The sequence below is a fragment of the Melozone crissalis genome, unplaced genomic scaffold, assembly GCF_028551555.1.
Source record: "Melozone crissalis strain CALT ecotype California unplaced genomic scaffold, PUWL_Pcris_2 ptg000005l_1, whole genome shotgun sequence".
NCBI lineage: Eukaryota > Metazoa > Chordata > Aves > Passeriformes > Passerellidae > Melozone > Melozone crissalis.
Window position 1 is genome coordinate 65,278,094 of NW_026535783.1, and position 20,375 is coordinate 65,298,468.

General features: G+C 35.7%; 1 protein-coding gene and 1 long non-coding RNA gene across 4 annotated transcripts in view; one reads left to right on the forward strand and one right to left on the reverse strand.

Annotated features, from left to right (window-relative positions):
* The window catches only part of FER (FER tyrosine kinase), a 164,513-nt gene that overhangs the window by 53,897 nt on the left and 90,241 nt on the right, over positions 1-20,375 (reverse strand). For all 3 annotated transcript variants that reach the window (XM_054281976.1, XM_054281984.1, XM_054281991.1), the window contains 2 exons: positions 17,771-17,893; positions 2,623-2,679 (listed from right to left, as the gene is read on the reverse strand). In XM_054281976.1, coding sequence (XP_054137951.1) covers positions 2,623-2,679; positions 17,771-17,893 — 180 coding nt within the window. The remainder of the gene's footprint in view (positions 1-2,622; positions 2,680-17,770; positions 17,894-20,375) is intronic.
* On the forward strand, positions 950-12,214 carry LOC128940533 (uncharacterized). Its single transcript, XR_008483300.1, has 3 exons — positions 950-1,052; positions 6,745-6,849; positions 12,003-12,214. It is a non-coding gene; the product is annotated as an uncharacterized LOC128940533 (long non-coding RNA).

A 20,375-nucleotide genomic window follows, 5' to 3' on the forward strand; every position in this document is an offset into this window, starting at 1 on the left:
TTCAAATCAACTGTAGTACTTTGTTCTTATTCTTACTCTTGCCCTCTTTCATTTTCACACTATTGTATTTTGTGAATAGTTTTTAACTTGCAGTCTGGAAGAGACCAAAAACTGATCTCAAAAACTGTGACACAACACACCAAAAAAACATAAACATTCTCATATACAAGAAAGAAAAAACAGAAAATACAAAGAAGGAAAACATTGAATATTAATTTTTATAATAAATTAAACCCACTTCAAATGTATTGCTGTGTATGGTGATCCAGAATTTCTTTAAAACTCAAGCTCGGCACTGCTCTATAAAGAAATCTGTAAGGCTGTCATTTGGACAAGACTTTAGAAAGCAGCTCCTTTTATCATCAGACATTTTAGGTAGTGAATAACATACCCCCAAGGCAATTTAAGTTTTTTTAGCTTTCATAGAAGAAAACTGAAGTACTAAATACCATAAAAGACTCCACCTGATGCATTTTTATGTAATGAAAAGAAAAGGAAAATTAATTAGGACACAAATTGAAAGAAGGAGGAAATTGTGAGGTTTAAAGCACTGGTATCAATGAAAAAAAGCCCTCAAGAGAAGGAAACAAGAAGAAAACTACAGATCTGATACATCTAGTAAAGCTTTGTATTTCCCAAAGAATAAGCACAACTCAATTTTGAAACTATGTCTGATTAATTTCTACACATACTACAGTTCTGTGTCCTGGTGTCTGGGGCTGCATGTGACTTCCAAAAATTCTGCTGGAGATGTTTGCCTTCCTTTCATGAGTGATGAAGATTTCATTACATCATGCAGCTGAATTTAGTGTTGCCAAAGAAAGATGACAGAAAAGAAAAAAAAGAAACTCACAGATGGAAAAGAGTAACATGCTTCCAGTAGCAAGGGAATAAATGCAGGGCTGAACACGCCTGCAGAATTGTTTTCTGTATGCTGGGACAAGGAAGATGTAGCTGGCAAGTGAGGCTCAGGATCTCTGACAGCCCTTCTAAAGCACTTCCAGAGGGTAGCACGTTACCTCTCAGATCTGAAATGGCATGAGGCACCCAAGGTAAGCAGGTGAATTGCTCCCAGGCCACTTTACCATTCTGGTGAGAATTATTTAACAGTGAAATCTGAATCCATCCTGAGCTTTATTTAAGTCTTGAAAATGCTTTACTTCTTTATTGACAATATTAAAGTATTATTGGATAGATAATTTTTAGTAAAACACATTCCAGTTCTGCAATTTTCATTTTGTGGGGTATTATCGAATTATCGCTGAGTAAATAAACTGGCCATTCACCCCTGATGTGCATCTTTTCGAAAGCTTGCATCTTTTACACATTAAAATTTTGTGATTTCTTCCTCATCTTTTCCAGGCCACTCAAGGTTTTGTAGACTCTGATTTCTCACTTCTGTGGTGAATGGCTATAGTTTATTTCACATTTTCTCACACAGATGTCAATATTCCTGTCATTCTTATCTTTTTTAGTATGAACACATCTTCTTAGAGGTGAATGCATAAGAATCATGCTGTGTTCCAATAAAGTTCTTAGCCTATTCTGTATTTCTTAAAGAACATCCTTCTATAATTAAAATTCTGAGCTGCCTTTACTGAATATTAAAAATGCTTTGTGCCAAAAACATGCAATACCATGTAAACTGAATTTACTAAAAATGCTTTTCAAAACTAATTCATATTTATTTTTTAACAAGTCAAAGCTTTTTTTGTGGCTGGAACATCTTCATTTTTCTCCCTTGATACCATCCTGTTTAAGAATGTGAAGATCCTAAGTACCTGTATTTTATGAAGGCACAGCTCAATATGGTCATATTTTCTGTCATCTTAATCTCCCAATAAGCTTTTATACTGGGAAACAGAAGTTTATGGAAATATTTTTTCCCCATTCTTGAATTTCTTACTGATTTTTTTTTAGTGTGCACCATAGTAAGAAGGCAATTAACTACTTTGATTTGTCTCTTCCTCATTTAATCTTATTTTCTCAGTTTTTGGAAAATCTTTTCAAACTACTCTGTGTCCAGAGCAGCACCCAAAATGGTCTTTGCAGGTGCAAAGGTGCCAAAAAAGTGAGGAGTTGCTTAAAGATCTGTAGTTCCTAAGCAGACTTTGTAAACCAGTGTTTATGAACTACACAAGATTTAATAAGATTGTGAAATTATCTAATTCCATCAATAAATGAGTGAAAATAATCATGCACAAGCAATTAGCATTTGTTTTAATAAATAATTATTTAGTCATCTCATCAAATTTTATACACAAATGCATAAGCATACACCTATTTCTCTATGTGTTTTTATTTATATTTTGCAACATTTGTCTCCAACTACAGAAAGTAAAACAGCCACATCATGCTTTATAGAAATCTAGTTACCTCAAAACTCTTCCAAAAGAGAAAAAAATATGTATACTAGTTAAATATTTTCAGCACAATCATGATAATGTTTACTACTAAGTGTGACTTATGTCTGTTTATAGCATAAGATTGTCTCATGTATTAGTGTAAAAAATTGACATAAAAATTGCATACCAGAGCAATTTAAAAGAAAAGGTATACAGAAATAGCTTAATTATTAAATTATACTTACTCAAATGTTATTTAGCTCACTTTATTACTTACTTTGCCCAGTAATTCCCCCAGCGTGACATCTTCATGATTGAGAACCCACTTCTTATCCTATGAAAAGGAAAGCAGAAATTTCAGTCTGTGCAAATATGCCAGATACAGTTTCTCTAAGACACATTTCAGAAATGGAGCTGAAGAAGTATTACATTTAGAGCACTCAATCACAAGCATACCAAGAAATTTTAAACATACGCATTTATAGTTCAAGAGTTTAGAAACCTTGCTATACAATAAAATGGTGGGTGATATCGTATAGCAAATTATTATTAAAAATTAAGCCTACAGCATGATGGTATGTAGACAGATTAGCACTATGCAAAGTTTCACACAAGCTCTGGAAATAATATTTAGCACCTTGATTTTAACAATTTGTCAAGTGAAAATTACATAAGAAAACTTCATTTTAGTATATGAAGTAACTTAGTACTAAATTAAAAAAAAACTCCCACATTTTTCTCCTCAGTGCACATGGAAATGAACTGATCTTCTGACTTGTCAACAAGACACATATTTGCATCTCTTATATCTTTTTTGGAAGTTGGAAATAATACAGGCAACTGCTTGAAAAGATACCACATGACAGGTAAAGCATTTGTCCAGGAATTGACCATCCTCCTGTGCTGGGCACTGATGTCCAGTTCTGGGCCCTTCCCTTCAGGAAGGATATTGAAGGGCTGGAGCATGTCCAGAGAAGGGCACTGGAGCTGGGGAAGGGTCTGGAGCACAAGTCTGTTAGGAGGCAGCTGAGGGAACTGGGGGTGCTCAGTCTGGAGAAAAGGAGGTTGAAGCTAGGTGGGGATAAGTCTCTTCTGCCACATCCCAAATGAAAGGACAAGAGGAAATGGCCTTAAATAGTGCCAAGGGAGGTTCAGATTGAAGATTAGAAAAAAATTCTTAACTGACAGAGTGGTTAGGAACTGGAGTAAGCTGCCTAGGGAGGTCATGGATTCACCCTCTCTGGAGACTTTTTGTCGAACATGAATTCAGCAAATCTAAAAAGGGGTGGGGATCATTGCTATTGTGATTTCTACGCTTTTGTCCATAAGTAGAATGTTACAAGTGTGCATTCCAGAGACTCTCTGAATGCCTCCATTAACCCAAACTCCCAGCACACAACACCTCTCAGTCCCATCCCAAGAATTCCGGTACCACACTACCATGCTGCATGATGGAAACCAATCTTTACTGTATCTCTTCCCCAGGTGGGAAACTGTGAGACTTAGGAGGAAATCCTCAATATACAATAGTTTATTTTTCCCTTATACACAAGATTATTGCTTAAAACTACAGCCTCACTGATCAAACATCATAAGAAATGTATTTCCTTCATCTCAGTTGATACTTTTTGCAGAATGAATGTCACATTCAGAAGCTGTTATACTACAAATAGATAGGAAGTGCCATCAAACTGCACACTCTTTCAATAATAATACTCACATTTAAGAAAATAATTTGCAAAGAAAGCTGTAAAAAAAAAACAAAAAACAGCAATACAAAAACTACTACCTAGAGGTATTAACATAAGAGTTTTTAACATTGAAATAAGTGTGGTAGAGCCAAAAAGTTAGACAATTAAAATTGAATGGATTTTTTACTGCTTAACTAAAAGGATTCTGTACTTCAGTGAATAACTTTTTCAATAAATTGACAATATGACATTTCAAAAGCTTGTCTATGAAGGAAAAAAATCTGATAATTCTTCAGAGAACTAACAAAAGAAAATAACAACATAAAGTGGAATCAAATTATCTATTGAAGGATTTATTATCACTGCATCTGTACATTAATCTGTACTTTTTATGAAAGCCTTCAGTCATTTCTTATACCGCTTTAACTCATTTATTAATTTATTGTGGTTCTGCCCGATTTTTCACAGTCATCGAATTAGTCAAAGCTTGATCAGCTTCATTTGATACTACTCCTATAGACTGCACAAAAGCAGACAGTAAGAAAAAAATCTAACAGAAGAGAGAGTCATATACATCATGCCAATGTACAATTCTGACGTTAAAAAAGAAACAAACCAAATTTTCTAATTTGCAATGTGTTAGACATTAATTTAAATAGTGTTCAAAACACAGTGTCATTGGTCAGATAATTGCCTTTAATTAGTAAACTATAATATGAACAGTAAGGTTAAAAATAACAAGACATTCTACTCCAAATTTGTTGTCTCACTAAATCTACTTGAATTGCTCTGAGTTTAATATGACATCAATTAATAATCTGAATAGCTGTCAGTAATTAAAGACATCAATAAGGCACACTTATCAATGTCAAAATCAATGCATAAATACTAGCACTCATAAACAAAGGTTATGAAATAATGTGTCTGATCACGAAGTTCATCATCTTCTCTAACTGCTTAATTCTGATTGTGAATAGAATGTAAGGATTTTTCCAGTTGTCAAATGCCATTACTCTACAGATTCATCAAGTGTGCAAAAGATAATGAAAGTTACAAAAGAAATGTGACAGCAAAATGGGACAAAAATATTCTTGAATGTAGGTATAGATCAACAGACACTTTAATGCATATCAATCCAAGTCACAGAATTTTTCATTTCAATAGAGCCAGTTGCTTCTAAATCAATTGGAGCAAATCCAGTACATTTTTGTACCTAATCAAAGTAATCTGAATGACAGCAAGCAGAGTTCCTGAGACTATTAATGCCCATTAATTTCACCCAGAAGGAAGACATTTATGATGCAGCCCTTTTCTTGTGACATCGCTATCTCTTTACCTTGTGCTGGTTCAGATTTTTCTCTTGTTAATTTTGGACCACAGAATATAAAAACACTTCAGAAAAATTCAGTCACACAAATTAGCATTTGAGCATACTCATTTGTAATCTTAATTATATACCTTATTTCCAAATGGAATAACTTGGGACATCTACAAGCTTACCACATTCTGCTTTATTTCTGTCCTCTAGCTTCCCCCAGGAGGAGAAACTGAATTACATGAACATCACACTTGAAGAACAGGTTTACTAATAAGATGATAGGAATCCTATCAATTTATCTTACTTTGGAGGTACTGCTACATCTGTTGGTCAAACACTGAGAAACAAGTTGTCAACCAGACAGTTCACAAAGGGGAGAACTTGGTCAGCCATGACAGTTACTCCTACCCAATAGCCAGGCACTTGATAACCCACATCACACACAAGGTTTTTATATGCAGCAGCTTGCTAGTGACTATCTTTCTAGACTCTGGGCAACCACTCAGCACACTTGTCCGATTTCAACAAAGATAAGCATTTTCAAAGAGAAGAGTTATTTCAGAAGTTAATTGTGAGTGACAAAAACCAAAGCTCAAACAGACCAGTAATTAAAGAAATAAAACTTTCAATTGTGAAAAGCCATACTTAGAAATAATAAGAAATGTCTCCTTTTACTCATAAAATAAAGTATTCTGGATATACACTATTCTTTTCCTGGATACACAGCATTCCTTTATAATGTTAGGGTGTTTCATGGTTCCCTAGGCCATGATAAGGTTCAAACCTTGAACTGTTAGCAAAGATGCAATTGTTCATCATTCCTTACTTCAGTGAGCATACAGTGGAGTTGTGTGCAAGGCACTGAAAACAGTTTGAACAGCAGTTGGTTGCTGCAAAAAATGAAATCTCAATTTTCCTTTTCTGAGCTATGAGACTGAAATGTTATCACTATTACCCTAAACATCTTCAAAACGCATAAATGCAGTTTTTATCCTGCCCATCTCCCTTCATTAGGAGAAGTTACATCAAAGAGATCACAAATAACTATACCAGGAAGAAAGTTTACAAATCATCTGCAGTAAATTATAACAGCTTTCAATAAAATAGAAAACATAATCACAATCTAATACTTAGCGTTCAAATTCCCTTAGCATTAATTTTCTATAATTCTCAGTAACAATTTCAATCATTAACAATCCTAAAATGGTACTTTTTCAAATTAAAAACCAGCAGTAAAGCAATCAGAAAATAAACTTTTAAAAACAGATGTTTTGAGAATTAGGTATGAATTTATGAGCCTCAGCTTAAATACTTGGTTCTAAAAATCTTACCATTTCTAAAAGGAGAGAGAAAAGGCAGGAGGAAAAAAGTCACCTGTGTTTGTATTCAGTTTCAGAGAACCACCAAACAACATCAAGATTCTTACCCAAACTCCAATGCAAGATTTTTCAAAGAGGAAGAGTGAGGAAATACTGATCAGGCTCCAACACTGTGAGTAAGTAAGACTTTTTGTTATCATCACTGTTATTTACTCATCTCATGTTCTCTGTCACATTATTTACTCTTCCTAGTTCAGAAGGCAGTATCTAGAACACTGTCACTGTTTTTCATCTTAATGGTAGATGTAGCCAAGTGAAAAAGGATAAAAAACTCTATAGGCTGGAAACTTCAGCTGATTTAAGGAGCCCCAGAAGGAATCAACCAAAACTTATTGCTTTAAGAGAACTCAAAACATATGACTTTCCAATCTTAAGAATCTATCCCAGAACAGCATGTGGCATTTGTGAAAAAACTAAATATCCTTCCCCTTTCCCTCATCCCCGTACATTAATGCTTAACATTCTTCTAAAAAAACTCAAAATAGAGGGATATGGTCAACACCTCAGGAGTCAAGTGCACAAACAAAGATGATGCCTGTTTCTTCATGGTTTAAGCAGAAAAAATGCATTAAAAATACTTTGAAAAGTATTATTTGCTCTCCTTCTTACAAGTTAAATAGGAAATACAGTAGTATGAATTACTGCAGCTAAGAGCTATTTTTCCGCATCAACAAAAATGGAAAGTTAATCTTTCATTTCCAATACTAATGATAATTGGAGTAAAATTCTTTTTATGGCTAAGAAAATCAGAATCACAGACAATTTTCATCAGATGGGTATTCAAATCTCACTTATCAGAACTTGATGAACCAGACAAAAAAAAAGTAACAGCTGTGTACATGTGGATAGGGCTTATCAGCATTGGAATGAGAAATTGTCTTTTTAGAGAAGTACTATTTTTGATACCACCTATGCCAGTAGGTCTAATGTTCATATCAATTTAATGAATCATAAACTATGTGTTTCAAGTCCTTCAGATTAAGTACAGAAATAAAGGTAGCTGATGGGAAAGATTTTTCATAAGAATAAGTGGGTTTTACAGGAGGGGTTTTGAAAAACCTCACTGGCAACTTCTTTAAAACTGTTTCAGAATAAAGATTCATGAGCTGTAAAAATTGTTATGGAAGCTGCTTTGCATTATTAACAGCACTGTATTAAGCCACACTGATGAAACTCAATGTGAGCTGTTAAAGAGAATAATAGCACAGACAGGTTTAGCTCCTTGGGAAAAAAGTACTATTTTATCTGACTTCTTACTATTACATAAAAACTCTGTGAAGTTCAACCCTCCTGCTAAACCAAATTCTGAATTATCATACAACAGGAGAAGTAACATTTGGAAAAGCTACTGTGCAATTTATAAACTGCAGAAGTGACGTCAGATTACCTGCACAGCTGTTCTTTGACCATTCTTCCTTGAAGATCAGTACACAAAGCGACTGTACAATTCAACATACAATACCTGTTTTCCTCAGGGTTTTTTTGCAGTACTTCCCTAAACTTATGTTTTCTTTTTCATGAAAGGGCTAAAATGATGCTAAGAATATTTCAGGAAAAAAACAGGAAATAAAGAAAAATAAAGAAGTTTAAAAAAACAACCGAGAAAAGAAAAAGACATAGAATGTGAAATACTTAAGCACAGGAAAAGGAAAGTCAACTTGATGTCAAAACCTTTATATTTCAAGCACATTAAAACACACACTATTCCTCTCGACTGAATACAGTAAATTCAGCTACTAAAACAAAGTACTCTGAATCATCTATTAACCAAATATATTCCAATAGAAAAATTATCAGCTCTGGATCAGGTATGACCAACAAAACACTCAAAGGCAAACAAAACCAGGGGGTAACGTGATTTTTCATTTAAACATTCCATGTAATTTAAACAGAGAGGAATAGAAAAGCAGAGTCACATTATGTATGCACAACACACTACCCAAACACTCAAATTATTAAAATAGGCTAAAATATTTTCACATATGTGCAAACACATTTTCACTTCCACCCACATATGGAAAGGTTATGTCAAATGGGCTTGGGGGAACTACAGGTGTTTGTAACAATGTCCAAGACAGTCTCCTTGAACTATATAAGACATTTAGTTCCATATCCAGTTGTTTCCACTTAGATTTCTTTACGCCAGGAAGAGAAAAGCTTAATTCATCCCTCAAAAATAATGTCTAAGTTTCAGTGGTCAGCATGCAATACCTTTCAGAGTGCTACAGTTCCACATTAGACCTTCCACCAAATTACTATTTTCTTCAAAGCAAAACCCCAAGATTCTTCATCCTAAGTTTTTCTAGCCACACATGTTTATTTTGCATTGTCTTTCATAAGCTTCAGATAGCATGTTAAAACCGCTGAGCTGGAACAGAAATAAGCTGTCCAAATTTCAAATAATCTGATGCATTAACTGATTTGTGACTGTGAGACACAGGAAAAAGGCAAAGCCACGCAGAAAGGAAACTGTAGCCTTAACTTATGAGATTTCAGTGTACCAGTGAGCTTGACCTGCATTCCATGTAAGATGTTGGCTTTGAATCAGAAGTCATACAACACTACATGGATGCCAAGAGTTTAAAAAGAACATGCTGCACTGGGTTTTTTACATCAAATGCATACAGTTCTTTAACAAGATATTGGTATTTTCTCACATACCACCAACTCATTATTCAGACAGCAAAAGCAATGGAAAAGCTCTTAGCAGCAGAAAAAAAAAGCTGATCAATGAAGGACACACAAAGGGAAGCAGCAAATACAGGAAATGGTTCTGCTAGATATTAGCAGATTCTATTATTACTTTAGTAATCTTCTAAATGCAGTCTTCAGCAATCTTTTTTCTCCTGTATTAGTGACAAAATTTTCCTGTGTGGTTGGTCTGTAGAATCTACAGATTCTACAGACAGATGACACAGTAATCTTTGTTACTGTGTTGGTTCTGGCTGGGGTAATTTTGTTCACAGTAGCTAGTCTGGGGTTATATTTTGGTTTTACATGTTAAAGTATTCTCTTGACAAAGATGATTACCCATGAAGCAATCTTTATGTCATGCATGTGTGCACATCCTTCTCTAAAATTAAACATGAAATATAAACAGTGAACGTGAATGTTTTGAAGAATTTACCACCTATTCTAGCAGCTGTACAAGTAGCTGTGAGGAGACAAGACAACTGACACCAAACAGACCAAAGGGATATCCCATACCATACAGCATCACTCCTACCATATAAAGCTGCTCAAAAAGAAGGAAGGGGGAAGATGTTTGGAGTGAAGGCATGTTGTGGTGCCTGGAGTTGTGCTTCCCCAGTTGCAGAACTTTGTTTTCCCCCTTGTTGATCTGCATAAGGCCCCTGTCAAATCCATTTCTCCAGCCTTTCCTGCTGCTCTGGATGGCAGCTTGACCCTCTGGTGTATCAGCCCATCCTCCAAGACTGGTCTCATCAGTAAGACTGCTAGCCATCACCCAGCTTGTTAATGAAGAAGTGGATAAAGGAAGGATTGGACACAGGACTGACCCTAGGGGTAGAGCAGTAGTTACTGGCCTCTAATTAGACTTTGCACAACTGATCACCACCCTCTGGGGGTGATCTTAATTTTAGTAATACACTATGTAAATCATTGGCAACTCTATTAGGAAGAAATCCAAGTGACAGAAAGGATAGAATTGGTAATAGCATTTACTTCACTATGAACTGAGCATGAAATCCATGCACTACCCTCAATAGTAGGCTAAGTACAGTATTTACTTTGCAAATAAGGAATCCTGAAGCCTTACCTATTCTCACCTCTGAACTCCTCCTTAATCAACATTTAAATAAACAGATCTTGAGAATTCAGACACTATTACATACATCAGATGCACTAACCAGATTTAAGAAAAACGTATCCTTCTTACCCTGTAGCTCCTTTTTGTGTGTATCCTTTATTCCTCCACAGCTGAAATGCCATTTCGCTCCTTTTTAACATTTTGTTCCACTTAAATTGGCGGAGGCCAACTACTTAAGCAACCACAAGCTACTTCACAGGAATTTAAGCGCACAGACACTCATTCCTATTCTTAATCTACACTGTGTTTTCTGACCCATGAGAGCCAGTGTTCAAGGAAGGTTATGTGCTTGTCAGCCACATACTATGAAAACACTGAAAACTCAAAGCATTATTTGCCTTAAAGTCATCCTGACTGCACTAGTGAAAACAGGAATAAGAATATAATTAGAGGACTACAAGAAGTTTACTACAAGGACTACAAGAGTTTTAGTTCAGCAGAAAAACTGCTGCAGTCATACACAATTCCAATATAAATCTTTATTGCACTATATTAACATCTGGTTATAAAGCTTCTGATAAAAGGCCCAGTTTTTAAAAGTGCTCCATAAGGCACAATTTACACCCAGAATTTTACAGAACACAGTCAATCCTTTGATTTTCACGTGTATAGCCAAATGAACAGCAGCAAATTCTAGTAAATCTAAATAATCTTTGATGAAGGATGCTTTGATTGAAGTAGTTTATTCTCTTAGCTATCAGTTATAAAAAAAAATTGTCTTAAATCTTTCATTTAAAAATTTTTACCCCTTCCTAATAATATACCTTTTTATTTTTTTAAGAATGAATTGCTTGCTTCCATCTCTTGCTTTATAAATTTTACTTTTTTTTCCTGCTTCCTGCTGTTTCAGTTGTGTTTGAGATAACTCATTTTATTCAATTTGCACTCCACACAGCAGTATGGCATTCTGTAATTTTTTTATATGAAAGTTGCACAGAAAGTAGGAATGCACATGTTGCCGAGGTTTAAAATTTCAAGGACAGAGAATTTTCTTTATTAAATTGGTCAGAAATTACATTGTGTTTGTTAAAATGAAATTCATATACTTGATAAAATACTTTTTTTCTAGGTTTGACCGTAATGCTTACACCCTTTAGGAGGGTTATCTTTCAATTTTAATCTAAACCTCATCATGGAAAGAAATACCAGAAAAACAAGACTGAACCAGAAACATTCAACAGAGCTGATGTTTGTTGCCATGGCCTCTTAAAAAAACTATAAAAAACTTCGGTCACTGAATATAAAACAATCCTTATTACTCTTTGTTCAGGTAGCCTTATCTGCCTCCATTATTATAAAGCATTTTAATGAGATTTTTTGAGAAAATAAATCCTTTCAATTTTGAAACTAGTCAATATACCTGAAACTATACATAAATTTGGTTCAGTACTTTGTTAGCACAAAGAGTAAATTACTCTCTTTTTTCCCTTTTCTCTACAGGATGACATGCCTTGACAGGTACAGGCCACCATTAAGGATGATGCATTCCTTTTGTTATCTGACAGAAATATTGCAATAATCTCTGCTAAAAAATGTTAAAAGCAAATCCTGTGACACTTCTCCAAATTCTGAAGGAATGAGAATGTAACTGAAATGTACCTCTAATATTAGGATATGAAACTCTGTTCTCAAATGTCAATAGCTGCAGGCTATTGATTAATTTAGTGCACATACAATAAATACATGCATTTCCTGTAAGTATGTCTTTTGCATATTATAAACACTCACTTTCAATGGTGATCAATTTCCTTAAAGAAAACTGAAGATGTATTTTGACATTTGAAAATGCATGTATTAGACTTTAACCACGCCCATGAAAATTACAGCTTTAGGCCAAAAACCAACACCCAAAGATCACTACCACCAGGTGCTTCTTGGCATTTCTACAGAATGCTTGGCCAAATTGGTGGGTATCACACAGGTAAGCCAGGGTGCCACAGGAATCCTCTTTGGAGTGACAGATCTAGCCAAGGTAGAGCTGCAATAACTGCATCACTCCCTGCTACAGGCTTCTTCTGTCTTTTGGATTCCTGCTCCTCAAGAGTTGTCCTCAGGTCAAACAGACTCAAGACGATCTTCCCTACAGGGAGCACCATTACCGCCACTGCTTCCCTCTGCAGCACCTTAATTGTCTCCAGCCATGAAATGAGCATCTGTAATTGTGTGACAGCATTACTTTGTGATAAACTTGGCCTTTGTAAGTCTCCTTGTTTCTATTCAATATCTCCCAGCAGGCTTAAGAGTGCTTCCCTGAAACGGAGACTGGTCAGCAGCCTCCTTCAATTCCTCCTCCTCCTGTGATTTGCTGGCCTGAGGGGCACACACTACCTGTACTCTAAGCACATGTGTTGTCTGCAACAGTGAACCTCAGCTTGCTTTGCTAAAATAAAACAAACCTCCCCAGAAAATCCATCAACAAAAAATTAGCATAATTTCAGATTTTTACTAATGGATTTTCATGAAGAAAATCTAACTTAAATTTACAGCTCTTCACAATTTCCTTCCAAGTCTAACTCCTCAATACATTCATACCTTGCAAGACAGCTTCAGATCTGCAGAGAATTTTCACGTCACTTGCAAACTTACTTATCAGCACTAGAAACACTAATAAGAAATGCCTGGGTTTTTTTTTCTTTCAGCACTTTTCTTTCACCTCATCATTTATGATTGATCCATCATTTTCCTATGTACACAAAACATATCAGACCATATCACAGGCTTCTCTGTCACATAAAAATAGACCCAGAATTTTAAAATTAAAGTTACTAGTAACAAACACATGGCTTAACTCATCTGACAAAGCAGCAGTTAATTTTTTCCATAAGTTCAGAATTTGAATTAACTACAGAGCATTCATATACCATGAGTATTTCAGCACTAGTGAAATAGTAGCAGATCATCAGAGCAAATCAACTGGTGCTCAGAATCTGAAACATGTATTTGGGAGAAAAGCATCATTTCAGGCTAAATCTTTCCTGGTTCTGAAAACTGAGCTCCCTCCCATGAGCAGCTGTGCATCCTGGGCAGATTTGCTTCAAAGGTGTATTTACGATCCAAATGAAAACTTTAATACAAGTACACTTAAATAAAAATGGTATCCCTTATTTTTTTGATCATTCTCTGTTCTAGTAGTCAAACTGAAGCATATTCACACCTTAATACAGGTGGTGTAATATGTAAAAATATAAAAAGGAATTATATTTCAAGAAATCTATCAACCTCAAAAACAGGAGGTCAAAGACCTTAGAAGGTTAAAATACATCCAGTATGGTTAAAACAGCATTTTTATATAATAAAGTCCTTGGGTGTGCTTTGAGTTACTCAGCGGCTCTGTGTACCAGTCAATCCATCAATAACAACCTGAAGAACATAATGTACAATTTTTTCAAGGAGATTATAAATAAGTATGAGACACTTTTCCATGAAAGAAGTTACTAGCAAATATCTTTTTAATGCCATCAGTTTTTCTAATTTAAATTCTATTATTACAGAATCATTAAAATTCCAAGCAGGCAATTCAGTCTACATGAAATGGGACATGGGACAGGCCTTTTGTGACACAATTAAGCCTGTTCCTTTCAAGGGCAACATCACAGAAGGTGAGCACTAATTTTCCTAATATAGTAAAGGAGAATGAATGACTGTGGGAAGGAAGGAAAGCAAAAGCAAACTAAAAAGAATAATTTTTTTTTTCTGTGAAGTTTGTCGTATTTAACTTTCAATTTCTAAATAGGTTATTACAGGGACAGCAATTTGCATAAGAAGATTAAAGATTATATGAAATGACAATGACTGCTCTGCGGCTATAATGCAAAAACAGTCTTTGCAGATGCCAAATGAACTTTAAGGAAATGATTAAAGACATCTTGGTAATAGCACATGATGCATAAATTACCCCCAACACTAGGTGTCAGAGTGCATATGCTACTTCTGAAAATGACCTGAAATGTCTCCACTTTCCCATATGAAAGAGTTCCAGGCAAATTAAAAAGGGAAGTTCACAACAATCTTTTGCTTAACTCTGAAGTACATCTTTCAGAATACTGCAAATAGTTTTTATCGTATGGGAGAAGTAAAACCACCATAAAATTATAGCTCAAACCAAAACAATTTAAACATTTTTGAGAACAGTTGCTCTTAAAAAACTCAAATCATGAGCTAACACCCTTTTTAACACTGCTTTGTTTGGCTCAAACTGCTGGTCAGGAAGCACTAAGTATACTATACATTGGTTTTACTTTGCACCAAGTGGTAGCAGCTCTAGAAACTGACATCCTATTTCATAAATTCATGAAAGCCTACATGCAATTGCAACATGTATATTTAAAAAAATCTATACAGTCCCTTTCCTGTCACCCAATGTTGTGGTGTGTTGGTATGTTCTGTTTCTCCCCCATTTGTTATGATGGTTCCGTCCTCCCAGTTTTCCCCACCCCAGTTTCTGTCTATTATTTAGTTGCTATGGTTTCCCCCTTGTTATGTAACTTCCCCGCCCCATATCTCCATATATGTATAGTTTTCTCTCCTCCCTGGGCCCAGTCAATCACTCCCCACCACTCCCAGTCTTCTAGAAGGTTCCCTTCAGTGGGAGTAGTGATTGGCTGAGGTCCCGGGGCCCCTCCTTTACAATGTATCGATTGGTTCTCCCTTACAGTCTGTTATGTTAAGCCCGTCCCCTGTTCCTCCCTGATTGGTTTTCTGTAAATCCCACCTTCAGTTACCACCTCCCTTTATAATCCCATGCTCTACCCCTTTTCTTTGTCACTCTCTGCTGGTCCTTCCCAGTTTGTCACTCTCTGCTGGTCGTCCCCCGGGACACTAAACCAGTTTAACCCCAGAGAGTGTCCGGCTCTTGCTTCGCTCCGCCCTGCCTCGCAGTTTCTCACTGAGACCTCGTCCTGCAGGCACAGCCCGAGGCTTCTACCGCCGAGGGGTGCCTGAAGCTGCCAGGCCTGGGGCCTTGCCACCGGGACTGACACCCCCTGCTGCAGTGGGGCTGTTGGCCACCCTCTCAGCTAGCCAGGGCACAGGATTATCGGCCGCGGCATTGCTGCAACCCAATACTTTTCTTAGTACTAACCGTCACCCTTTCCATTACTTTACGTAACATAGCAGAATGGAAGTAGAAAGGCTTACTAACCCAAAGGACTCTTGAATATTAAGACTGATGCACACCAGGACAAGGTCAGTCATATGAAAAAACAGATGCAGCCTGTGGATTTTACAAATAGATGCCGATCACTTGCATAATTCTTGGGAAACCTGAGTAACTGAAGTAGTTGTGCACTGCACCTCAGATCAACTACCAACTAACACAATTCTAGAGGAAATACTATTATTTCCACTAATTTTTAGTTAATACTGAGCTTAATTGATACTAACTCAAGTCAACAAACCCAGGGAGGAGGGGACCCACTTCATTTTCCCCCTGAATAGAGGAAAAACAAAAGGCCTGTTGGAAGTTTGGGGTTTTCCTTTCATTATCTTTCTGGTAGAGAATTATTTCCCATTTTGTTGCTAAGAGACATAACGACCAGGTACTTAAAAGAAAAAAGAAGTTGTCCCAAAAAGGTGTGGTTAGTTACTCTCTTATGTGAGGGTTTCTCTCGGAAGGGCACAGACACCCTGAGAACTGAGCTGGAAATAAGGAGGGCTGGGGCAGCTGCGAGCTCCATCTTGCTCTCTCGGCTCTGGAGAACGGTTGGAGCTGCCTCATGGGGGGAATTCACTGCTGCCACCAGAGCGGCAATGGTGAAATGACCAGGAATGTCTTTTGGGAGTATGTTTCTTCTATAAGATAGGGACTAGAAAAATTATTCGGCTATAGTTACATTAAAACTTAACTCTATGAAGAGAAAATACAAAATGAAACAAAAAAGTAAGGAGTAAGAAACCCCCTATCATCAAAGTAAGCAACAGAGAATGAAAAATGAATGCTGTTTTACAGATAAGGTGTTCCAGTTTATCAGACAATAACTAAGATTATGTGATAATATTCTATACTACTGTTTTACATTTGCTAAAACAGGGCTGCTCTCACATTATGTACAGTCACATTTAAAACAAACACGGTATTAAAGAGAGAGAGAAATTTGCAAACGGTCTTTAAAAAAATTCATTTTGAGTTTGACTACCCCTTATTTGTAGCTTAAACCATTTATATGAAAAATAATTACACATTAAAATTAATGTTTTCTGCTTTCACATGTGATCTAGAATGAATGTAAGCAGTAACTTATGTTCAATGAAGCATCAGTTTGGTAATCAGCAAGATACTAACCTAAAATGTGTATTTCCAATGTCCCACTCTTAAAATTTTAAAATTATATAGAATAGTTAAGGGCAGATAAAGTGCAATTTTGAGAAAAAGAACATAGTTGACTTTCTTAGTATTATTAGCAGGAAAAAACTAGGATCTTGGAATAGGTAACTAATGGTGAAATATAAATTGTCGTACTTCCTAAAATTTTGATGAACACAGGTTTGAAACCAGTCTTGAAAAAACAAATATATCAAGAACAAAAGGCTTATCCATAGTTGAGATGCAAAGATAGAAGTGGAGTTGCCTTATGAATGAAGTACCAGCTAGATAAATACTAACTGTAAAACTGCTGGAAGAACTCAAGGAGACTCTTAAAACACTGATACAGTTTAATATTTAGTCCTTTTTATTTCCATCCTGAAAGACTTTCAGCAATAGCTTCCTGATTAAAAAGTAAATTTTTGTTTCAAGTTTTCATTGATACTGGAATATCAGTACCTTTTCTTGTATCTAACTTATTTTTGCAATATGAAATAGGGACAAAATGCAGTTGCCATAAGTCTTCCAAAATTTCATAAGACCTTCTCCATTGTATAAAATAGATTTTTTACTTTATAAAAGGAACTAAAATGAACTACTACTTTGAATTACTTAGTAGGGAAATCCAAATGTGAAACCAAAAATAAAAGTATGAGGATACTTGATAAGAAGTTGAATGCCATTCTTTCAAAATAGCAAAAATTCATGGTAAGAATCAGGATGGAGAACTGTTTCAAGTGAATATATTGCACAGAGGTGAGAAGTTTAGTAGAGATAAAGAACAGAGTCACAAAATAAATAAAAATTAAAAATCTGCTGAGAAGTCCCATAGAAGCTTATTTAAATAGTAACAGAAACCCCCAAAGTTATTGTCTGTCAAATAAAGGTTCTGGAATGTATGCATTACCTTAACAACAGGATTAAGCAGAACAACACCCGACTTCTTTGTAATAACTTGCTTCGTTGTGTAATGATGTTCTATAAGCTGAGGAATAGTTGGAAAGCCAGTTCCCTCAAAACGATATTGATTCTGTATGGAGGCAAAAGGAAAAACTTATTTTTCTACAAGCAATAGTTTGAACAAGAAACTGCAAAAGTGCTTGACCAAATTTTCCTCATTAGTAACAACACAGAAAAAAAATGTACAATTTCATAGAGTTATTTTAGATTTCTTTTCTGACCTATTGAGTAGCATTTATACTCACTTAACAGGAATGACAGTTATGAAAGTGATAAATTAATAAAAGAAAAATGACTGCATCAGTCATTTAAGGCAATATGATAAAATAACTATTTAAACTCATAATTTAAATAGATAGGCCAGTTAAAATCAAAATTATTACACAGTGAAATAAAAATATTATAAACCAGAAAAAAACAACACCAACTTCTTATTTATTTCTAAAAATTACAGCAAGCAAACTAAAAAATCTAGATGATAAAATACAACAAGCAATAAAACAAACAGGAGATACACAATAGCTATCCTAATATCATCTTCCTTCATTTAGTGTCTCCTAAAATTAGTAAATCCCTGGCACAGAGTATAGAATGCATGATTGGTCTGTAAAAAGAGTATTTATCAGGAATGTCTAAACGAGCTAGAGACAAAGGCAGGTGATACACAGGCTTCAAAGAGAAGTTGGGCAGGATCCTGCAGCTGATTATGAAACACGATAAAGTCTCCTGCTTTCCTAAGTCTCAGCATCTATAGACAGAGAGCTTTTCCAAGAAGGCAGTAGCTGCCACAAGCCTGACAATGCAACAATGAACAAGTACTGCAATTTTCAAAACTCAGAGCACAGGTGGTGATTCAAGTTCATTTGCACAAATGGGCAATGAACACCTCTACCACTGGCATGCTTTCTTTCTAGCTTGAAGGGCTGAATTCCTTACAGAGTGACTTCTAAGTTCATTGTTTCCTTAAGGGTTAAAGCATTAACTTCCTGAAATGTGTCATTGCTGTTGGTAAAGACAGCAGTGTCTTGTCAGCTGTTTTTAACATTCACCGATCTCTATCATAAAAATGTTTCCAGTCTGAATGTTTTGTTGTTTGTTAAATAGTGACTCAGCTTTGATTGACCACTAACACTAGTTCCCATCCCTTTAAAATAAGGTCCTTCATACTTCTGATGATGATTCAAAAAATCTGCTGTCTTAAGAGACTCCTCAGCACAACTACCACTATTGCCTATAGTTTCCTCATTCCAGATCCAGCCACTGCCCATCTGCTGCCATTTATGTAAAACTTTAGAGCAGAGCCACTGTCCTTTCATTCTGTGCATTTATACCCAATTGTGACCCTTACTAAGATCACTAACAAGCAAGAATTTTTAAATGGCACAGCCTCAAATAAGCAGAAATGAAAACAACAGCAGCCTTGAATGACAGCAATGAATTTTTATGCTTAAAGCTGAATGATGAATTAATTTATCACACACATAATTGTATCAAGATTAGCTTTTAAAATAATGGTAAAACCAGAGAGAGAACACTTAAACAACTGAAGGATTGCTGTTAAAACAGATGTCCTGCTCTAATCATCAGTACTTGAGTCAGAAAAAAATATGGGAACCTGTCAATGATCCAAGAGTGTGGTTTGACCAGTCAGAAACCCAATTCTACATTGTTCATACCAGTGTAAACAAACCAGCAAATCCTTTGTAGTAAACTCTCCTTAAACCTGCCTACAAAAATGTCTATGAATAAATCCCTCATTAGGTGACCCTAACACTCCCAACACCTATTTTCTAGAGCTTAATAAAGCTAACCAGCCTTCTAAAGCTAATAAACTTTTTCCTCATTCTCAGAAAATTCACCGAATAGGAATGCATACAGTGGACAGAGCATCTTTAAGAAAAAAAGAAAGTGTTAACTTCCATGATTGCCAAGAAAATCTACTACAGATTAATCCCAAGGGCAGCTGAACATAATGCTTGTAGATTAGTAAATGTACAAGCAGGTAAATATCTCGACCTGACAATGCTGGGACTGTCCAGGCCATGCCACAGTTTCAGTCTTACATTTCAAATTTAACTGCTAGATTCTATGGAGAGAAAGATAGCTTCTTTTGTTTTGTTTTGCTTTGGTGGAAACCCTCCTACACAGACACACAAAAGAAGAAGCCAGCTTACAGGTAGGCCCCAAAGTAATAGTTGAAACTTGGACTTGAAAGTCCAGTCTATCTTTTCAAGATGTACTTGCACATTCAGTGATTTGCACAAAATTATTTCAGTTAGACCACATATATAATGTCCTTTTATTTCTGCTGGGTCAGATCAGGGTGCACTAGCACCTTGTAAGACTCTAGAGAGAGGTAATTTTACTGCTTTAATTTTCTCATTTAGCAGTCTGACATATCAAAATACTTTAAGGTCATACAATCAAAATAAAATAAACACTGATTGTGCGTTCACTTCTACAAGGAAAATTCCAGGTGAGAACTAATGAACACTCTCCAGCATGACAAGTGTCCATAATCATTAATCCTAGAGAAGCACTGCAACCTCTGT